We start from the raw sequence: 23,787 nt of genomic DNA, 5'->3' as shown, positions 1-23,787 counted from the left end.
TTTGTCCTGTGAGAGGAAAGCTAACAATATTTATTTTGCCACCTGAGGTAAAATAATTTTATCAGCTGTAAATTCCTTCCTTACTGACTATATTCTTTTGAGTTGGTGTGTGTGTGTGTGCGTGTGTTTGAGACAGGGTTTCTGTGTATATCCCTGGCCTTCCTGGAACTCACTCTGTAGACCAATCTGACCTCACACTCTGAGAGTTCTTCGTCTACTTCCTGAGTGCAGGGGTTTAACCAAACCTGGCTTTTTTATTTCAACATCCTTTCTCTTATTAAGATATTGGGTTAGGGATATTGGGTTCGATACTTTCCCCATTGCTCCAACAAAATCCTTGGCTAAAGCAACTTAAACGAGGAAGGGTTTATATTGACTCACAGTTTGGAAGTACAGTCCGTTACAATGCAGGGAGGAAGTGAGAGCAAGGAGGGTATGAGCTAACTGGTCACACTCGTATGCAGTGCAGGCCCTCAGCTTGCTGTCTGTGTTCGGTAATGCAGCCTGTAGGTTGTGTTCACCAGAAGTTAAGGTGGGTCTCCCTATCACGGACAGTTTAATCTAGATAATCCCTTACGGAGATGGCCCGAGGTTTACCTCTTCCGTGATCCTAGATCTTGTCAGCATGACAGTGAATCTTACCAATCGTATCAATCTTCCAAGTGAAAACTCCCAGCTGTTTCCCACCGCAGCGACGCACAATGCGGAGAGCTTGGAGTAAAAGGAGTTGATGCATTTCTTCCAGAACTTTCTTCCTGTTGACCCTCTAGCTGTGATCACTGCCTGCCTTTTTTTTTTAAGTACTTAATATGGAGTTGCTGGTTTTACGGCCTCCATTATCTTGGCTTTTTTCTTTATAATGTGTTTGTTTTTCTTTGGCTGATTAAAATTTCACGGGCAACAAATAAAACTTAAAAGGATGAGGCCGGGATGTGTAATAGAATCCAATAAATACAACATTACGCTGCTTAGCCTCGGGCTCAGCTTCGGAGCTCAGAGGCTGCGCCACCTGCCTTGGCTGCAACCTGTTTGTTAAGAAGGAGAGAGAGACTAGGGGCTGGGCAGATGGCTCAGTGGGTAAGTGCCTGAGTTCTACCTCCAAGGGTGTTGTAAAAAAACAGGCACGGCGACCTGCACATGTAATCCCAGTGCTGGGGAAACAAAGTCAAAAGAATCCTGGGACCCAGCCACTAGCCATCCTAGCCAAATTGATGAGAAAAATATGTAATATATATATATATATATATATATATATATATATATATATATTTAAAATCCTACATTTAAAAATAAGGCAGGTGGCTCCTTAGGAGTAACCCAAGGTCATCTTCTGGTCTCCATATGAATTATGTGTGTGCGTGCACACACACACACACACACACACACACACACACACACAGTTCAGACCATGTGTTAACCAGAGTCTGATTTTCTAGCCTTGTTTCAAAAGTGGCAAGTTCTGCCACTTCACGCATGCTGCGTTTCTGACCTAGTTATTAAGGACACCATCCCTAACCACAGGGCCTTATTCAAGAACCGATGAAGCAAGCAGAAGAGACATGGTTGTTTGCCTGAATGCTGTACCAGCGTCTAGTCTGGTTCCAGTAACAGGAACTGGTAAAGCTGGGGCATGGGTTATATAAAAGTAGAGCCCAGGGAGTCACCAAGGGCCATGTTTGTGGTTTGGTTCCTCAAACAGAGAACTAGACCATGTTTCCTTATACTGTATCTGTGTTCCAATGACTAAAAGGTGACTAACACAGCCTGCATTTGTGACACAGTTGAGAACAGAGGATCATGGTGAAGCTAGAAGAGGTTGCTGACCCCTGTGGGGTTCCGTCTGGGAACCAGAGTAGGGTCATAGATGTTCTAAGTTTGGGTTCTAAGAAAAGAAATAGCCAATTTGGTTTTGTATTTTAAAGTGTGTGTGTGTGTGTGTGTGTGTGTGTGTGTGTGTGTGTGTGTCTGTGTGTGTGTGTGTGTATCTGTGTGTGTTTGTCTGTATCTGTGCATATGTGTGTGCTCATGTATGTGTGCATATGTACATATGTGTATGTGTATGTGCTCCTGTGAACATGCACGTGAAGCCCAGACATCAACATTTGGGTGTTTTCCTTAACAACCTTCTTACTTTTTCTGTTTTTGAGTCAGGGTCTCACCCTAAGTCATAAGCTCACGAGTTCTGCCAGGCAGGAACCTCTGAGTCCCCGCCACTTCTCCATTGCTGAAGCTACAGACATGCGTAGCCATGCCCAGCTTTTACGTGGGCACTAGGGGTACAATCAGCTCCTCATGGGGAGGTTAGAGGACAGTTTAGTTAGAAGGTTAGGGGTTGGAAGGAGTCAGTTCTCTACTCCCACCACGGGGGTCCCAGGGATCGAACTCAGGTCTTTAACCTTCACAGAAAGCACCTTTACCCACTCGTTGGCCCCTTCATTTCAATTTTTAATTCAGAACCAAGTTCTTACTTTATCATTTTTAACATGGTTGATGGCATTTCCAGAGTGTGGCTGAGGGGCATAACTTCTAGGTCCATATGAGAGTTTCTTCTCCACTTGCCCTGCACTGGAAAAAAAAAAAAAAAGCCACCTCCTCCCTTCAGTCTTCTGTTTTCTTATTCTCTATGCAGTCACCTCCTTCATTCAGTGTCCATCCCATAAACTCCTGCACTGTCTGGGCTTTAACAGTTGCCATTAGATGTTATTCTGTTCCCCGTCTGAGCTTCCTAACATGATCGGCACCGTTTTGATATCATCACTAACACTCCGATGACATTGTCAACAGCCAGAGGCCGGCTTCAATGTTCTTGTGTCACCGCGACCCATCTCATCAGGCACTTCTGTTTGCTGCTTGTTTTTCTCTATACACAGAGATTTTTCTCAATGCGTTGGATATTTTATGCATTTTTCGAGACACTTTTCAAGACATTTATTCAGTAAGCGCTAATTAATGCTCTGGCCTGGTGACTCGAGGCTGTGATTTCAGCTCCTCTGGAGACGGAAGCAGGAGGATTACAAATTCAAGTCCAACCTGGGCAATTTAGTGAGACTCTGCCTCAAAAGCGAAAGGAAGGCTGGGCTCGTGGTTCATCAGTAGAGAACATGCCCAGAACATCCCAGTATGGAACTGAGGATGTGGCTCAATAATAGAGCACTTTCCCAGAATCCTCCAGGACAGGTTGGGGGCGTGGCTTATTGGTAGCTCATCTATTTTGAATGTGGAAAAAAGAAGTGGGAATGAGGAGTCCAAGAGCATGGGGAGAGGGAGGGAAAAGAAGAGAAACAGTGGGGTGGGGGGAAGGAAAGAAGGGAGAAAGGAAGGGGAAGGAGGGAGGGAGGGGAAGGAGAAGGGAGGGATAAAGAGAGCGAAAGCGAAATACAACCGATAATGCCAAGAAAGGTGGGAGGCTCTTGAATTCAGTCTAGCCTGGAATACTTAATATGAGCCCTGTCTCAGAAGTAATTGCGTGTCTTGGATGATGGGAAAATGGGGTGTACTGAAGGAGGCAAGTAACACGAAGGCCATCCATCCAGCTGCTGTGTGGAGTGCCAGACAGAAGCTGTCAAGAAAAGCTTCAAAGTATGAATGACATTCCTTTAAGGAGGAAAAAGCAGGTCTGTTTCCACTCTGAAGAGCTTAAATTTCACGGTTCTCAGAGAAGATTCTCTGTTGAATCGCCTCTTCATCCAGGAGGGGAAAAAATGGACACCAATAAGGAGAAAGTGGGCAAGAAAGATGCTTTAGCAGTTAAGACCACTCACTGCTCTTTTAGGGACCCGAGTTCGGTTCCCAGGACCTACGTCAGGCAGGTGACAGCCTTCTTTAATTTTAGCATAAGGTGATCCGACTTGCAGCCTATATGAAAACTGCAAATGCACGATGCACATAAACTCATGCAGGCACACACACATACACATACATAACGTTTAGGTTTTCTTTGGACTGGAGAGAAGGCTCAGTGACCATGGGCACTTGCTGTTCTTGCAAAGAACCGACGTTTGGTTTCCAGCACCAACATGGTGGTTTCCAACACCGACATGGTGGTTTCCAACACCGACATGGTGATTCCCAACCATCTGTAACTCCAGTTCCATGGGGTCCGGTGTCCTGGCCTCTGCAAATGCCTGCATACACGGGAGGCACACACAGGGAAGTGTGCATACACATAGAAATAAATAGATCTGAAATTTAAAACCTATTTTCAAAGAGATGAGCCTGGCTCTCCTGCCGTTAGCAAGTCTATCACAATTGCGTATTTTATTTGTGCCATGTTATATTTTTATGGCATTTAACACTTCTCATTGCGTCTGGTCCTAACCAAGCCTTTATACGACTGAGCAGGTGCCATTCTTAAAGCCATTAATATATCATTGATATTTGTATTCTCCTTTCTTTATTGTATGTGTGCATGGGAAGCGTCAGAGAGAGAGAGAGAGAGAGAGAGAGAGAGAGAGAGATGCATGTTTCTGTGTATATACATAAGAACTAGGTGTGTGTATGCATATATGTTCCTGTGTATCTGAGTGCTAGCATGCCTGTGCCATGATGTGTGTGGAGGTCAGAGGGTAAACTCCCCGTATGCCTTGTTTGAGACAGGTTCTCTTGTTTGCCTCTGCACGTGGCCTTGGGATTCTATCTTTCCCTCCGATTTCTCCAAAGCAGTGGTTCTCAACCTGTGGGTTGCAACCTCCTTGGGGTCCCGTATCGGATCTCCTGCCTATCAGATATTTACATTATGATACCAGTAGCGAAATTACAGTTGTAAAGCAGCAATGAAATCATTGTATGGTTGCGGGTCACGGCAACATCGGGAGCTGTATGAAAGGGCTGCAGCAGGAGTTGGGGATTTGGCTCAGTGGCAGAGCGCTTGCCTAGGAAGCGCAAGCCCTGGGTTCGGTCCCCAGCTCCGAAAAAAAAAGAACAACAACAACAAAAAAAAAAAAAAAAAAAGGGCTGCAGCATTAGGAAGGTCGAGAACCATTGCTATAGAGGACCACTGTGATTACAGGCATGCACCATCACATCTGGGTCATCCTACTTTTATATGGATTCTGGGGATCCAAACTCAGGCCCTCACGTTTGTGGAGCGATCGCTTTACCAGTGAGCTATCTCTCTGGTCCCTCATTTTTCTTTAATTATGGTTATGACTAGCTACAAAATGGATAGAGTTATAAGCTTTGAAATGACCCGCTAGGGGATAGTGAAGGAGTTAATAGGAAAAGCCTTCCTAGACTGAGTCTAGTAGTCCCTCACTCCCCTAGCAGCCACCTGCTCAGATGTCCACCCCACCTGAATGCATCTGCGTGGGGAGGCTGAGGGCTGAGGGAGGTGTGTGTGTGTGTGTGTGTGTGTGTGTGTGTGTGTGTGAGAGAGAGAGAGAGAGAGAGACGGACAGAGATGGAGAGACAGAGAGAGACAAAGAGAGACAGAGACACAGAGAGAGAGACAAAGAAAGACATACAGAAACAGAGACACAGAGAGAGACAAAGAAAGACAGACAGAGACAGAGACAGAGACAAAGAAAGACAGACAGAGACAGAGACAGAGACAAAGAAAGACAGACAGAGACAGAGACAGAGACAAAGACAGAGGTGCCCCAGTGCCCACAGAGGCCAAAAGAGGGCATCAAATACTGTGTACTTGGAATTGTAAGTACTCCTAAGCTTCCCGATATGGATACTGAGACTCAAGCTTGGGTTCTCTATAAGATCAGCAAGCGTTCTTATCCTCTGACCTATCTTTCCAGCCTCCATTAGCTGGTTTAATATGTCATAAATAAGCTCGATTTTTAATAATTTTCATAATCCCCGGTGCATCACCGAAACACAAAACCTACATGCAGAGACATTTTTTTATAACCACAGAGAAAAGCAAATATAACCAAAAGGGTACCGTAACCCAAAATGCATTTAAATATAAGAATAGATGTTAATATGTCACACACACAAGTCACATTCTGCAAGTATACTTTGTGCGGAGATGTATGAGGAGTTTTGTTTATTTACTTAACTTATTACCTTGAGACTACTAACCAGGTGGTTTTGATTCCCTGCAACTTTTCACATTCGATTTATTAAATAGAATGTTAATTCAACAACAACAGCAACAACAAAAGAGGGTAGCAAAAATCTGCAAACTATAGAAAACTGTGCCCCTTCTTTTTGTTATTTTTGTTGTTGTTGGGTCTTTTGGTGGGGGGCGGACATGGTGGTGCCCAGCTAAGGTGGCACTTAAGAAGCTGTGGCAAGAGGACTGACTATAAGTTCGTGATCAGCATGGGTGACATACTGGATTCTAGGCCGACTTGAGCAACATAGTGAGTTGCCGACGACCGGGACTGCACGGTGACCTTCAAACCAACCTGAGCTTTCGAGTAAGATATTGGCAAGAAAAGCAGCTTAAAGATGAAAGGTTTATTTCAGTTCATAATTCCAGGTTACAATCTATCATTGCAGAGAAGTCATGGTAACGGGAGCCCGAGAAAGCTGGACGTATCACAGCCATGGTCTGGAGCGAAAAGCAATGAGTGCGAGCACGCTTGGTGCTCGCTTGTCACTGTCTACCCTCACACAGTTCAGAATCCAAACCCAAAAGCAATACTGCCCACTTTCAGGCTGGCTCTTCTCAAATCAACTAATAACCAGGACATCCCCCTACAGACACGCCCACAACCAAAACATCCACCTACAGACACGCCCACAACCAAGACATTCCCCCCCCAGACACGCCCACAACCAAAACATCCCCCTACAGACACGCCCACAACCAGGACATCCACCTACAGACACGCCCACGACCAAGACATCCCTCTCTAGACACGCCCACAATCAAGGCTGCCCCCTACACACACACACACACCTGGGGCTTAGATAATCTCTCACTGGGACTCTCTCCCCAAACGATTCTAGATTGTCTCGAGTTGACAATGAAACTAACGAACACCCCAGATGAGGCTCCTGTGATTGGGATGTTGCTGTCTTTGGGGCCATAATCCAGTCTGAGTCAAACACAGTTCCAGGAGAACAGAAACGGCTGCGTTCTCTGCAGTCTCAGACGTGGGTCGTCCAGTAAGGTGGGTTGCACTGGTTCAGAGGGCCGCGAGTTACTATTTTGCCGGACATCTTCTTTCACCTTCAACCCTCGAACAGCTGAAATTGAGTTCAGAGAGCTGCAGTGGGCCTCCCCTTTGACCTGTGCTCCCAAACTACAGCTGTTGTTTTACCAGGGCACTGCTACACAGCGATTAGCTCTATTTTCAAAGGAGACACATTTTGTTGAATCGCAGTGCCACCTATTCAATAGGGAGGTGCGTACCCTCTGCCCACTTCTGGTTCCATCAGCCCACACGCCAAGGCAACTCTTTTTGTAGCCTCAGTCTGAACGCCTTCTTCCAAATAGCTACATAGGTCCTCTTAGTATCCTTCTAGTTTCATTTTGCCCTTTACTGAGCCCTCTCACTGACCCTCCCTGTGACAAAAGCTTTCTCTATTCAAGTCACTTATATATCAATACGGTGGTCTGGTGTTTGCATATTCTCAATGGAGTCTTCTCATAGGTTTTCACTAATTAAAATTTGAAACACGGTATTAATACGTTGACTGGGTTAGCCCGTACTTTACTATGTAATCCAAGGCAGCCTTAGACTCCTGCCTCAGCCGCCAAAGTGTCAGGATTATAAGCGTGTCCTATCAGGGCTAGCTCTCTCTGTGGCCCAGTTTCTGTTGCTGTGATGGAAATACCCCCAAGAGAAAGGTACCAGCCCTTGTTTGAGTTGAGTCAGAAACTGGGGCAGCCAGTCACATCCCGTCAGTCCACAGTCAAGAGCAGGGGAAAACCAGTGGATTCGTGCTTCTGGCTTTGCTACGTTTCTTGCTTGCTCTCCATTCGCTTTCTTCACCCTTATACGAAGATGCCACCAAAGCCTAACTGGATGAACTGCTGAATTCATGGGGGTTCCTTCAGGAGTATGTGTGAGGTGTGACTCACATGTTCAACTCAAAAGCAGCCGAATCACCAGAAACCTACTTCAGCGTGGGTGACAACTCGTGATCTGAAGCCATGGTGCTCTCTGTGGGGGGTTGGAGGCAGCTGGCCAGGAGAGAGTCTCCCCTAGGTAGCTGTGATGGCCGGAGTCTGCTCACCCAGCATCGTCCACTGCTTCTGTAACCTTAGGGAGAGCTACCTCTTAGCATCTTGTGATTTCTAGCATCTTTCTAGAGTTCCAGCTTCCCTAAGCATGGGAAGTTCGCTTTCTTCCTGAATCCCATGAACGTCCCCTTCCTGGAAGAAGTGTTCCAATGGAAGGAGATTACTGTATAGCCGTAGGACGACACCCTTTTAACCAGGCACAGGGAAGAACAGGCATATAGAATATTCCAGAACTCATTTGACCCCCTTTCCCCAACTCCCTCAAGGTGAATTAAATTGCACCGTGAAATGAATTCCACACCTGTGAAAACTGGAAGAGTGGAGGATTAACCTAAAATCTGACTTGGGAAGATGTGGTCCCCTACAGTGCTGGTCTCAGTGGGAGTCTGGGAGGGGGAAGACCTCACAGGCAGCCTGTGGCGAGCCTCTAGCGTTGTCCTTTTAGTGGCCTGGCTTTCATCTTGTTTAGAATTCAGAACTTCACTGCGGCCAGGGCCCCCTGAGGCTCCTATCACAGCGGGGACAGCAGTTCAATTTCTCTTCTCCACTATGAGTCTCAACTGGATGTCTTCTTGCAGAAGATACTTTTCCTGGCCTCCTTATCACAGATTTGGGGGGGGGGGGAAGAGTGCATAGGTAGGGAAGGGAGAGAGGGAAAAAATGGAGGACTAACATTTATCCATTCAATAAACATGCGTAAAGCACTCACATGCTCGTGTCTAGCCACTGAATTCGAGGTGGTACATATTTTCCAAGGGCTCTTTATCAACTGGCAGAGGCTGACACAGAAACAGACAAAATTAACTTGCAAGCCAGACACAGTGTTTGAACCTGTAATTCTATATGAGGGAGACTGAGGAAAGAGAAGTAACCAGAGCTTGAAGCCAGTCTGGACTTTGAGAGTGATTTCCAGGGCAGCCTACACTGCAAAGCAAGATCTATTCTCAAACCATGTTGTGCTGAGGCCGTAGTCAGTTAGCAAAAGGCACACACAAGCCCTGGGTTCAGTCTCCCAGGGCCATGAACACTGGGCACGGTGGTGCATACTTAATAAGAGATTGGGATTGGAGATAGGAAGATATCTAGAGCGAGCTGGCTAGCAGCCTAGCCTGTTTGGCAAGTTCCAGGCTGGTGAGAGATCCTGTCTTATAAAGAGAAAGGTGGGTGACAGCTAAGGAATGATGTCCAAAGTTGTCCTCTGGTCTCCATAGACATCCATGACTGCACAGAGGTACCTATATGGGTGTGTGTGTGTGTGTGTGTGTATGCATATGTGCATGCACGCTTTATGTCCTAAAGAAAGAGAATGACTTGCTTTTAAAAATTAAATCGAGAGAGCTGGAGAGATGGTTCAGAACACTGGCTGCTATTCCAGAGGACTCAGGTTCATTTCCCAGGGCTCTTAATAGCAGCTTACAACTATCTGTAGCTCCAGTCCTAAGGGACCTAGCGTCCCCTTCTGGCGTTTTTGGGCACTGCATTCCTGTGGCACACAGACATATATGCAGGCAAAACAGACATGTGGAAATAATAATAACAGCATGTTCAATCTATATTAATTAAAAAGAAATAAATAAAACCGAATCAAGGGAAAATGACAGAAGGCACCCTGTGACAATCTCTTTACACTCTGATCTGAGAAGATGCTGCACAGAAAGCTGAGATTTAACAGTGGGGGAAGGACAGAGGGCTGGAGAGATGGCTCAGAAGATAAGAACACTTGCTGTGTAGGCACGAGGTCCTGAGTTCAAGTCCACAACACCCATGTAAAAAGCTGTGTATGGCCACATGTACCTATAACCTCAGCGTTGTTGGGGTATGGGGACAAGAGGACCACTGGGTTTGCCAGCCTTGCTCCAGGTTCAGTGAGAGGCCCAGCCTTGAGGGAATAAAGTAGAAAATGATACAACACAACGAGAGATGTCCTTCTCTGGCCTGTGGGCATGTGTGCCCTCACACACACACATGGGCATCCACCAGGTATTTATTACATGGAAGAAAACCATAAAAACAAGACAGTAAATCATGGCACTTTGGGTCAAGAAAGAAACAGACTAAAATTACAGAACCAAAATAAAGGCAAAAAACTGGTCTTTGGCTCGGCCAATCAGAAACAGAATGAGGGACTTAAGAGATGTCTTTTGGAAAATCTGAGTTCAGTTTTTAGCACCTGTATTAGGGAATCTCACAGTCACTTGTAACTACTGCTTCTGGGGGCTCTGGTGCCCTCTTCTGGCCGGTGTGGGTACTGCACAGAGAAAAGGAGAGAGGAGGAGGAGAGGGAGAGGGAAAGAGAGAGGGAGGTACCAACACATTACTGAAGAAATGGCACACTAGTTAAGAGCTTTGCTCCTGTAAAGGAACGAACTGAGTTCAGTTCCTAGCACATGTATTGGGGGGTGCACGACGACTTGTAACTCAAGCTCCAGGGAATTCAACGCCTTCTGAGTTTACTCATGTGCATGCATGTATGCACATGTTCTCGCGCGTGCATGCGCACGCGCGCGTGCGCACGCGTGTGTGTGTGCGCGCGCGCACAGACACACACACACACACACGAATAAAAAAAGTTAAAAGAAGCAGAGTGATCTATGCATGGCAAGAAAGAGAGAAGAATAAAAAAAGAAATGTACAGCCCAGAACGCAGACATGAAAATTATTAGGGAAGAGTTGAAATATATGGAAGAACAGGATAGACAGCTAATTAGGAGTAATTTGTGTTCCAGAGGAAAAATCGAACTAGAACAAAAGAGGAGTTGTCAAACGGTTGCAAGAAGCACACAGGAGGCAGAACACAATGTTGGTATAAAAATAAAAAAAAACCCTGGCTAAACTGGAGCCAAGATTATTACAGAAACATATGTCTAAATATGGCACAGAAACTGTGTGTGTATGTGTGTGTGTGTGCGACCACACGCGCACGTGCGTGCATGCACGTGCAGGTGCACATGTGTTTACTCTCAAGGGTAGAGAAAAATTCCTACGGGTGTTGGAAAACAGTTAAAGGATATTGAAGGAAGAACACTTAGGTTACTCGCCCAACCCCAGACAGAAGGAACTAGAAAACTCGGCTTAGCGTTCTTTGAGTGTGTATCTTTGTGTGGGGGTCTAAGCACCAAGTGTGTGTGTGCTTTACTGAGCTGTGCACACACTCTCAGCTCAGGTATCAATGTGGGGACACCTGTGCAATTTTTCGATGCTATACCAAACCAAGGTGTCTATCATAGGAGAGTGGAGGAGTATGATAGGAGCTGGAGAGATCGCTCAGTGGTTCAGAGTACCCGTTGCTCTTCCTGAGGATCCAGGTTTGAGTACCAGAGTGTACATAATGGCTCACAGCTGTTTGTTAATCCAGTCCCAGGGACTCTGGCGCCCTCTCCTGGACCTCTCAGGCATTGCATGCACATGGTACACAGACAAACATGCAGATAATATATTATGCCCATACAGTTTTACAAAACATTATTTTTTTAAGGTATTGTGAAAAATATAATGTCTCGAGCCAGCAAAATGGCTCAGAGAGAAAAGCACATGCCAACAATCCTGGCAACCTGAGTTATATCTCCAGGACCCATATGCTAGAAAGGAGAGAATCAACTTCTCCAGGCTGTCCTGTGACCTCCACATGTGTGCTCTGTGAACTGCACATGCACATAGACACGCTAACTAACTAACTAACTAACTAACTAACTAACTAACCAACTAACTAACTAACAATAAAAATTTAAAATAACTTTAAGACTCTCAGAAAAGGGAACATTCACAAATGCTTCAAATTAGTAGCTGTTTTAAAATTTTCTCTAGCAGATGAAGTCTTTAACAGTCACGTACCCAGAGGTGGGACTCTCCCAGACAAATAGAAGTGAGGAATGGAATTCATGCAATGTCTTGAGTAGCAGCCCACGGTTACAAATCGTGTCACCCAATCCTGTGCAGAATCAGTATTTTTCTGCAAAAAGACACAAGGGGTATGTTTTAGGGTGGGCGGTGCTGTTTTGAGATGGGGCAGCACTATATAGTCCCGGCTTCTCTGGAATTTGATATGTAGACCAGACTGGCCTCAAACGCGCAAAGATTCACCTGCCTTGGCCTCAGCCTCCTGAGTGCTGGGATTAAAGAAAAGCACTGCCATGTTCAGCTTCCCGGAATGTAATGTCTGCCCTAATGACTTCGGTGTTAAGGCCAATGATGGAAACACGTTAGGGAACAAGTCCGGAAGGGGAGTGGGTAGCTTCTCATCTCACCCAGGGAGGAGAAGGAAGCAAGCTCCATTTTTTTTTTTCTGAATTTGATCTTAAGAAATGGCCTGTTAAGTCATACATCTGAGAAGAAGAAGAAAAAAAAAGCAAATTTAAGAGTTGAAAACTCTGGGGCTGGAGAGATGGCTCAGCGGTTAAGAGCACTGACTGCTCTTCCAGAGGTCCTGAGTTCAAATTTCAGCAACCACATGGTGGCTCACAACCATCTGTAATGGGATCTGATGCCCTCTTCTGGTGTGTCTGAAGACAGCTACAGTGCACTTATATACATAAAATAAATACATCTTTTTAAAAAAAAAGAGTTGAAATCTGGAAAGCAGGAAATAAAATATCAAAGTAGGTCCAAGCAATTATATAATAATATGGCGTGGATCTCCACCATGGGGGAGCAGAGACTGAAAGTCTAATTTTTAATGGGTTTAGCTTATATTTTCAATTAAAATATAATTATGTCACTTTCCCACTTTCTTCCCCTCCTGTTTCCCCCCAACTCCTTCCCACCATGCTGTCAGATTGATAACCTTTTTCTTTTTTATTGTTATGTATACATTACACACACATACACACACACACACACACACTCACACACACAAATCCAACTGCTGGATCCATTTTTGTTTTTTTTTTTTTTGTTTTTTGTTTTTTTTGGTTCTTTTATTTTCGGGGCTGGGGGCCTTGCGCTTCCTAGGCAAGTGCTCTACCACTGAGCTAAATCCCCAACTCCCCATTTTTGTTATTTGTGTGCCTATGGTTTCAGAACTGACCATTCTGTATTATATAACAACTGTGTTATCCCTGGGAAATGTTAATTTCTCCTCTCTGGTCAGGTATTGGTTGCCTGCAGTTCTCTGTCTAGGGTAAGACCCCATGAGACTTTCCCCACCTATGCACGTCCTTTGATAGTGATTGGTTAGGAGTTACTTATGCAGACACAGAGAAAGACACACAGCCAGTTTCCTCATGTCCTGGCTCTTACAGTCTTTCAGTCTCCTCTCCCAAGATGTCCCTTGAGCCATAGATGCAGGAACTGCAGACAGATCAATCCATTGAGACTAGAACCCCGCCCCCCATAACTCATTGGCCTCAGCAGTGTGCCCAGTTGTGGTTTTCTGTGATGGTCCCCATTTGCTGTAAAGATGCTTCCTTGATGAGGGGAGGTAGCTACACTTATCTGTGGGTGTGAGGTAAGATTTAGAATATACTTAGGAATTACACTAGTCCTGCACAGCGACAAGAATGGATTCTCTTCTAAGACCTGTGACCTCATGTGCTCTGGGTAGTTGACTAGGTTACTGGTAGCAGTCATGATTCCCCTCCTGTCGAGTAGGCCCTAAGTCCGCTCAGGCAGCTGCTGGTTACCACCACAGGTGAATGCCACTATTAAACCTTCATGGCTAGATTGCCATGCTGGTCATTGTCGTTCCTAGGTGTCAGGACTTTTAACTGCTTCCTTCCCTCGGCAACTTGCATGATACTTTCTGGTCCTGTGGAAGCGAGACTGCAAGGAGGAGGTTTGGATTAAATCCATCTGGAATGATCTGAGTACTGACACTCACTATGTAACCAAGGAAGACCTTGAACTTCTGACGGTCCCAGGGGCTGGTCAGTCCCAGGAAACCTGGTTTGTGTGGTACTAAGGACAGAACCAAAGACTCGCTCTGCAAGCACTCAGAGAGCTGAGCTGCGGTCACACCCAAATCCGATTTATTTTCACACGAACTCTGCTCCCCTTTCTAGATCCATGCCTGTAAAACCACGCAGGGAGGTTAGACATCAAAAGGGGCACAAGGTCAGGTGTCACTCTTCAGGGACCATCCATGTTTTGGTTACAGCCTGGAACTCGCCAAGCAGGCTAGCTTGGCTGTTACATAATCCCACAGAGAGAAAACAAACTTGTCTGTACCGATATCATCGTAGACTTTTAACGGAAGCATAAGAAATTCCAAGAAACGCTTGCTGGATGATGATCAAAGGTGTCCTGAATGTTCTATGGGGAGGCTGCTCACCTGCTGGCCTTTGTGACCTCCAAATGCTTCTCTGGTATTTTCATGTTCCACATGCTCTTCTCTGGGGGTTGTCACCCTTCAGGTGCCTTTTCCTGTCAACCTAACACAAATGACTTCCAAATCCTTATCATTAACCTGTCATGTCTGCGCTCCATCTCTTAGTTGTTCTGTTGAGACTGTCACGCTGGGAGCTCAGGGAACACACCCAAAATTTAACTTGTCACCTCCCTCTAAGTCAGAGAGAACGAGTGAGATCCGAGAGAGTGCATGGGAAAGCAGGGTCGGGGTTTGGTTATCATCTGAAAGAAGAGAGAAGAAGCAGGGAGCGGGGCTGGAAAGACGGCTCGGCAGTTAAGGGCACTTGCTCCCTTTATAGAGGACCAGAGTTTCTATTCCACCCCCCATACTGGGTCGCTCACAACCACCTTTAGCTCGTGCCCTAGGAGACATAATGCCATTTTCTGGCCTCTGTGGATACCCACATAGCATTCAGTACACACACACACACACACACACACACACACACACACACACACAGATGCACACACAAATCATGGTGATAATATCTTCAAAGGAAGAAAAAGCAAAAGCTATACTTTTCTAAATAACTCAAAAAGGTGGGCAGTCCACAGAGCTACAAGATGCTCTAAGAGCAGAGGAGGGGCTCTGGGACACTGTCTCGCTAAGGGGATAATTACTCTTCTAAGCATGACTTCAGGTGAGTCAGTTTTCCTTAGGAATGGACTACTGGGTAAGTGATTGACTGATTGACAGTCTAAGCTGGATAAGGAGACAATAGCATATAATAATTTGGATAGCTTCAATATAAAGTCCCCACTCAGGGCCAGAGGAAGATTTCATTTTGTGTGTGTGTGTGTGTGTGTGTGTGTGTATGTATGTATGTATGTATGTATGTATGTATGTATTTTGGAGACAGGGTTCTTTTTGTATAGCCCTGACTGCCTTGGAACTAACTCTGTTGAGCAGGCTGGCCTTGAACTCACAGAGATTTGCCTGCCTTTCCCTCCCCGGTGCTGAGATTAAAGGCATGCACTACCATTCTCGTTTAGATTAATTGAGGTGGTTTGTATGTGCTTGGCCCAGGGAGCGGCACTGTTAAGAGGTGTGGCCTTGTTAGAGTGGATGTGGCCTTGTTAGAGTAGGTGTGGCCTTGGTGGAGGAAGTGTGTCACTGTGGGGGTGGGCTTTGAGACCTTCCTCCCAGTCACGTGGGAGATAGTCTGCTCCTGGCTTCCTTTGGATGAAGTCGTGGAACTCTCGGCTCCTTCTCCGGTGTCATGCCTGCCTGGACGCTGCCCTGCTTCCTGCCATGATGATAATGGACTGAACCTCTGATCCTGCAAGCCAGCCATGTTTAATGTTCCCCCTTATGAGAAGTGCCTTGGTCATGGTGTCTTCACAGAATGGAAATCCTAAGACATTAATGTTTATTTTTAATTGTGTATCTGTATGTGTGTGCACTTGAGTGCAGTATCAGCGGTGGACAGAAGAGAGCTCAAATCCCCTGAAGCTGGAGTTACAGGCAGACGTGAGCCTCCTCACATGGCTGCTCTGTAAGAGCACCGTTGTGTATGCTTAATGGTACAGCTGTCTCCCAGCACCTGGATCTCGTTCTTTTGACCAGGAAGAAGTAGCATTGTCTTATTGGACCTCAATGAAATCCAGATATCTCCACCCTCTTAAATGGCGATTTAAACCCTAAGTAAGATTAAGTCTGATGCTTTCCTATTTAGTATCACCAGGCGAATGGACACAGGAGGTGAGGTCCACCCTCAAAGGCCTCTAAGGCTAGTGTAATATCTTTTAGTACTGTCGTGGTTAAGGGAAGATGAGCTAATCATGGTGGAGACTTTGTAATGGTACAAGTGCACACCCATAGTCATGAACAAAAGGGAGAACAGAAGAGACCGGAGTCCTGAAATTTCCCTATGTAACTGCAATCATATACTAAAGTAAAGAGAGGACCACCTCCTAGACTCTACTCCTTGAAATATTCTAACACTCCCCAGTAACACCACAGACAGTAGACGACACCTTCAACACATGGGCTTTTGAGAGACACATGTTTGACCAGTCACTGGCTGTGCCCAAGCTTTTGCACCAACTGGGTCTCAGAATGTCCTGGGGGAGAAAAGCAACTTACTCACAGGAGGAGAAGGTTTACTTTCACTTACACTTCCAGGTCATAATCCATCATTGAAGGAAGTCAGAGCAGGAGCTCGAGACAGGAATCTGGAGACAGGAAGCATGGAGGGTGCTGTTTGCTGTCTTGTGGAAAGGCTCATCGTGTGCTAACTGCTTTAGAGGCAGCCCAGGGACATCAGCCCAGGGAAGGCTGCCAGTCGCAACAAGCTAGGCTTTCCCTCAACTAAGAATCAAGACAGTCAGTCCCCTACAGACATGGCTACAGACCAGTCTGACCCTTAACTCCTCAGTCAAGGCTTCGCCTCTCAGGAGACTCAGATGCCTCTAGGCCAGGTCAAATGGACATGTTTGCTTATGTGAGAGCGTGTGTGCAGTGTGCAGGCAAGCATGCATGCTTTGTGTGTGTGCATTGGTGGATGAGAGAGGGAGAGACAGTGTGTGTAAGGACTACCTCTCCTCAGGAACACTGTTTACCTTGGGGATTTTTTTGTTTTTGTTGTTGGGTTTTTGTTTTGTTTTGTGTGTGTGTGTTTGTGTTTTCTCTATCTTTATTAACTTGGGTATTTCTTATTTACATTTCGATTGTTATTCCCTTTCCAGGTTTCTGGACCAACATCCCCCTAACCCCTCTCCCTCCCCTTCTATATGGGTGTTCCCCTCCCCACCCTCCCCCCATTACCGCCCTCCCCCCAACAATCACATTCACTGGGGGTTCAGTCTTGGCAGGATCAAGGGCTTCCCCTTCCACTGGTGCCCTTACTAGGCTATTCATTGCTACCTATGAAGTTGGAGCCCAAGGTCAGTCCATGTATAGTCTTTGGGTAGTGGCTTAGTCCCTGGAAGCTCTGGTTGGTTGACATTGTTGTTCATATGGGGTCTTGAGCCCCTTCAAGCTCTTCCAGTCCTTTCTCTGAATCCTTCAATGGGGGTCCCGTTCTCAGTTCAGTGGTTTGCTGCTGGCATTTGTCTATGTATTTGCTGTATTCTGGCTGTGTCTCTCAGGAGAGATCTACATCGGGTTCCACCTTGGGTTTTTTTAAAGACAGGTTTTCTTACTGGCTCTAAGCTCACTAAGAAGACTAGGCCAGCTGGCCAGAAAGTCCTAGGGATCCTCTCATCTCTACCACCTTGTCTTGAGTTCCTGCCCTTGGCTCACCAGTACTGATATTATGGGCCTAGACCACCAGCCATGATTTATGTAGTGCTGAGATAGAACCCAGGGCTTGTGTCTGCCGAGTGAGGACCCTACTGACTGCATTACGCCCCATAGCCACTATGCTATAGTCAGTCTTGAGAGAAATCTTAAAATGTGGGTCTACTGCACATAATTTACGTGCTAAAAATAATGAGAGGCATGTGGGTAGGTCTCTTAAAATAGCATTAGATTCTAAAAGTAACTTGAGAAAAGTTTGAAAGCTGAATTGATGGGTCATCGTGAGAGAAATACCTGTTGGTACCATGTTCCTGTTTTATAGAGATTTCTTTCTAAACTTTAAGAGACGGGCACCCTGACAGTATAGATGACATACGGAAAGTTGCTCGGCTGGGTTTGTTTAGACGCCGGTATCCTGTGTTAGACAGCATTGTATCACTAAGACAGAGTAGTCAGAAGGTACTGTGGTGAGGAGGGGGGCTCTATCTGAGCTCACAGTCAAAGGGGACTCAGTCCATGGTCCCCAGAGTCTTTGATCACCTCATGATGGGAGAGAGAGACAGAGACAGAGACAGAGGCAGAGAGAGACAGAGGCAGAGAGAGACAGAGAGTCAAAGAGACGGAGAGAGAAGAGTCTAAGGTCTTCAAAGACACAATCCCAGTGACCTCCCAATCAGAACCTACCTCCTAACAGCCCATTCAGCTGTGGATTCTTTAATGGATTCATCCACTGGTAAAGTCAGCATATCCAGAATCCAGTCTCTTCTCAACAGTACCACCAGCTAAGGACCAAGATTTCTACCCATTGCCTCTGGGGGCCTGAGGGACATTTGTTCTACAAGCCACAGTATATTCTTTATGGGTGTGTGTGGGGGAGTCCCAAAGAACTCACTTTGTTGACCAGGCTAGCCTCGAACTCAGAGATTTGCCTGCCTCTGCCTCTGCCTCTGCCTCTGCCTCTCTCCCCACCCCACCCCCAGTGTTAGGATTAAAGGCATGTGCCACCACTGCTCAGTGCACCCCAATATACTCTAACGACTATAAGCCTAAACAATGGAGCTAGGAAATCTGTATCTTTAGTTCCCTTCCCTTAACCTCTGCTCAATCTTTTCGCCTAGTTTCTGAATGGCAGAAATCTCTTGAAGTTGTATAATTATCTTCCAGGCAGCTTTCCATGTCTTAGCTTGGTCTTCCAAGAAGTAGTGACTTATTTTTTTTTTTCTGCCTAAAGAATCTGTTTGATGTCAACACTATTCATCTCTGGCCATGGCAGAGAATCTGTTCTGGCTTTATTATGTTGCTGTGATAAGACACACTCGGACCAAAAGCCACTTGGATAACTGAGGGCTGCTGTCACTGAGGGTTGTTACACTTCTAGGGCACCCTCAGTCATTAAGCAAAGTCACGAGGCAGAAATCTCGGAGGAGTGCTGCCTCTTGACTTGTTCACTGACTTGTGCTCAACTGGCTTTCTTAGACAGCCCAAGGCCACCTACTCATGGAATGGTACCGCCCACACTGGTCTGTACCACCCGCCCTGTTCCAACACATCAATTTACAATCAAGACAGTCCTCAACTGAGGACTCCTTCAGCTCTGGTCACTCCTTCAGCTGAGATTCCCTCCTCAGGTGACTCTAAGCTGGGTCAAGTTCACGGTTAAACCTGACTAGAACAGGATCCCAATCTTCGCGTCAGAATTATCCTCTTCTGCATTCTTTGTGCCTCGTTCCTGCGCACGGATGGGCTGCTAACACTCCGCTCGTCTATCCAGTATAAAAGGATGTTGTGCCCAGCTTTACGTCAGATTCATCCCCAGCAGTCACTAAACTGCAATGCGGAAAGCACATACAGTTTATGAATGCCCATCTGCTGCTCTGACTCACGGAGAGCTTTCAACTCGAATCGTCTTGCTTTTTCCCAGCAAGTTTCAGTATCTCAATTTAACTTCCTAGAACAAGGTGCGTACTTCTCAAATCTTTGAAAAGACCAAGAGGAGAGGAATGTTCAGGACCTGCTTTCGGTGTTGTGTGGGTTCAACTCAATCATGGGCTTCCGTGCTTACCCTAAGTGTGATGGCTAACCTTCTCTGTCAGTTCCATAGGATCAAGGATCACGCAGGATATGGGCCTCTGGTGCATGCCTGTGAGGGGTTTTCCAGATTAGGTTAGCAGATGGGGGTAAATCCACCTTAGGTCTCGTGGGCTGGGGTCCTGGACTGAATAAAAAGGAGGAAGTGAGCTGAGCACCAGCCTCCGTTTCTGATTCCCGGTGCAATGTGATTGGCTGCTTCAAGCTCCTCCTACCTTGGTGGACTGTACCATTTTAAACTGTGAGCTCAAATAAACCAATGCTTCCTTACGATCATTTGCCTAGTGTTTGGTCATAGGCAGTGAGAAAAATAATGAATCTACTGTATTAGCTCATTTTCCATCACTTTGGTAAAATCCCTTCTAAAGAGGAGACAGTGACACAGGCCCTAGTTTTGGAAAGGCAAGGGCATGCTATTGCCTCTCACTTGGTCCTAATGAAGGTCTTAGGGTAGATACCATCACAATGGCAGGATCAGATGCAGCAGAGATCACAACATGAGATAGACAGTCAGAAAATAACTCAGGGGTTAAGCTCTTACTACAATTAGGCTCCTGGTTCTGGGAAAAATTCTCAGTGGTTAAAGCATTTGCCATGTAAGCCTGAAGAAGAGTTCAGACCATGGAAATGGTCAGTTGTCATGGTGTAACACCTGTCATTCTGACTTTGGGCTGCAGACCTAGATCTAGGGAGACAGGCTAGCTAGGACTAGCCGCCATGTTGGTGAGATCTGAGTTTGATTGAGAGCTCCTGTCTCAATACACAAGGTAGAAAAGCAATGGAGGATGATTCCAGACATGAACTTCAGGCCTCCACATGCATGTGCACCCATGTATACATGCATGTGCACACATATACACACACTTACACGCGTGCATGCTCACTTGTGTGCATGTACACACACATGTACACACACACGCATGCACACACAAGCACTCACACACGCACGTACGCACACGCGCACACACACATACACACACACGCATGCACGCGCGCGCACACACTCGTAGAAAAATTAAGATCTGTCTTGGAACTAAGGTTCCCTTCACTAGTGACACCTTCAGTGATCTAGCCAGCTACCATGTTTCATCTTTTTAAAAAATATTTATTTTTATCATCTATGTACCTATATGGTCCCGAACAGATATATGCTCACCATGTGCGTGCAGGTGCCTTCAGAGACCAGAAGCAAGATTCTTATCCCCTTTAGCTAGAGTCACAAGCAATTGTGAGCTGTCCAATGGGGATGTTGGAAACCAAAGTCAGGTCCTCTGAAACAACAGAAAATATTAATCATGGATCGATCTCTCTAGCCCCAGGTCTCACTTCTACAAGTTTCTCTACTTCAACACGGCAACACTGAGCGTAAGGTTTCCAACACAGCACCTCTGTTGGAGGGATGTGTGTGCAAGGGCAGAGGGACCACATTCAAACCACAGTAGAAATGTATAATACATACTCAAAGCAAAATCAGAATGGCTAGTTCCTTCAAAGATGATAAATTTGTTTTTTGAAACGTATGTATTGTTTGAGGTGGAAACAAAAGGACTATTACTGGTTTCTTGCGAGATGATGGAGATTTTACATATGATGTGGAAGGTTGATGACAGACGCCTGGTGGAAGGTCAGCCCAATTAGCAAGGAGATTTTATTCTGTCTCCTAAACCAGAGGCTATGTCTCATTTGCTGCCTTCCCAATAAAGACCACGCTTGGAGCTGAGCAGGGCGGCAAACTGCTCATCTGGTATCCTGAGAAACTCATCTTCTCGAAGGAGCTTTGGGGCATGCTGACAGCACCCCAGCTGAGTTCACACCCCAGTTTTCACAGACCCCCCTTCCTGTTCTTTGTCTCCACAGTTCGACATGCAGAGAGTCACTCTGGAAGAGCTGAAGCATATCCTGTACCATGCCTTCCGGGATCACTTAACAATGAAGGACATTGAGAACATTATTATCAACGAGGAGGAGAGTTTGAACGAGACCTCGGGGAACTGCCAGACAGAGTTTGAAGGAGGTGGGTGGACTGGGGTGTCTTCCTGGACAAGAAGCAGCCTTGTCCTCTAGTGTAAAAGTTGAGGGCCGGGGTTGGGGATTTAGCTCAGTGGTAGAGCACTTGCCTAGCAAGCGCAAGGCCCTGGGTTCGGTCCCCAGCTCTGAAAAAAAGAAAAAAAAAAAAAGTTGAGGGCCAAGTGACTAGGTCAGCTTGGGGACAATACCATGGTTTAATTTTATGCTTTTATTTTCTCTTTCTCCTCCTTTTATTTTCTGAAATTTCATGTGTAGGCTCTAGGGGTATGTGCACATGTATGTGCAGGTGCATGTGAACATGATTATGTGTGCACGTGGATACCAAGAAGTCAGTATCGGGCATCTTCCTCTATTTCTCTCTTATTTTGTGAGGCAGACTCTCTCACTGTCCCTGGTGCTCACGGTTTCAGTGAGACTGGCCCACCAGTGAGTCCTCAGGATCCACGTGCCTCTGTTTCCCTGGTGCTGCAATTACATCTGTGCTACTGTCCCCAGCTGTTATGTGAGTGCTAGGGACCACACAGTTCAGCTCCTCATTCTTATACCGCAGATGCTTTAACCCTGCATAGAACTACCATCACCCTAGCCCTATCCTTCTCCTCCTTTCCCCCTCCTCCTCCTCCTCACCTCTCCTCTCCCTCTTTCCCCATTCCTCCCCCATCCTTCCTCCTCCTTCCCCCTCCTTCCCCTCCTCCTTCTTCCCCCTCCTCCCCCTCCTCCCCACTCCTTCCCCCTCCTCCTTCCCCCTCCTCCCCACTCCTTCCCCCTCCTCCTTCCCCCTCCTCCCCACTCCTTCCTCCCCCTCCTCCCTCCTACCTACTCTTTCTCCCTCCTCCCACTGCTCCCCTCTACCTCCCCCTCCTCCCCCTCTTCTTTCCCCCTCCTCCCCACTCCTTCCTCCCCCTCCTACCCACTCTTTCTCCCTCCTCCCACTGCTCCCCTCTACCTCCCCCTCCTCCCCCTCCACTTCCTCCTCCTCCTCCTTCCTCCTATTTTTATTTCTCCTCCTCTTCTTCTTCCTCTTCCTCTTGTTCCTCCTCTTTTTTGTTATTTGGATTTTGTTTTTGCTGCTGCTATTTGGGTTTTGTGGGTTTTTTTGAGATAGGATTTCTATGTGTAGCCAAGGCTACACTTATCCATTCAAACTCAAGATCCTCCTGCCTAGACCTCTGGAGTGCTGGGCTTATGGCCCACATACCACCATACAGGGCTCAAAGTTCAAGCTTCAGAAGATCTTGTGAAGATCTTGTCCTTCCTGAGGTCATTTTGAGTCTAGGAGGATGGCTATGTGGTTTTGTGGCAATTTGCCTTTGCTCGGTGGAGGCTGGCTGCCTCAGGGATGGTGGAAGGAGCCCACTGAATCTGTCAGCCAACTTGGACCCAGTTCATTGGCTAATTGAATGACCTTGGGCAAGCTGTGCAACTCCTCTGTGTTCCCTCATCTACATATGTCAGGAAAATTGTGTTTGCTCCACAGAATCCCCAGAAAAGGATAAACTCTGGGCTTCTCGGATACATTGACTGGAAAGGACTCATGGATGGAGCCCTTTCAGCAACCTAATCAAAGGGCTAACAGAAAGAACGAGGGTCATCTGACCTCAAAGGAGAGACTCAGGACAGGCTCTTGAAATATGTGTGTGTGTGTGTGTGTGTGTGTGTGTGTGTGTGTATGTGTATGTATATGTATATACAAACTTACTTCCAGTAGTCACTCAAGAGTTCCTAGGAAGGTAAATAAGGTTATCCTTCTTCCAAACTTAGGAAAACAGCTACTTTGGGGTCTGGAGAGGTGGCTCAGTGGTTAAGAGCACGTATTGTTTTTACAGAGGATCCACTTTTGGGTCCCAACACTTACATGAGATGGATCATAATTCGGTGACCTTCTCTGTACTCAGAAGACACCTGTACTTTTATCACAGATACAAGCGCACACACGCGC

At 46.3% G+C, this 23,787-nt stretch overlaps 1 protein-coding gene across 6 annotated transcripts in view; it reads left to right on the top strand.

Annotated features, from left to right (window-relative positions):
• Caln1 (calneuron 1) overlaps positions 1 to 23,787 on the top strand; it is a 491,219-nt gene that overhangs the window by 442,586 nt on the left and 24,846 nt on the right. For all 6 annotated transcript variants that reach the window (NM_001077201.3, XM_087579026.1, XM_087579025.1 and 3 more), the window contains 1 exon segment: positions 21,678 to 21,834. In NM_001077201.3, coding sequence (NP_001070669.1) covers positions 21,678 to 21,834 — 157 coding nt within the window.

Source organism: Rattus norvegicus, chromosome 12, assembly GCF_021556685.1.
Source record: "Rattus norvegicus strain SHRSP/BbbUtx chromosome 12, alternate assembly SHRSP_T2T, whole genome shotgun sequence".
Classification (NCBI taxonomy): domain Eukaryota; kingdom Metazoa; phylum Chordata; class Mammalia; order Rodentia; family Muridae; genus Rattus; species Rattus norvegicus.
Note: the sequence above shows the minus strand (reverse complement) of the source record. Positions and strands in the feature narration are given on the sequence as shown.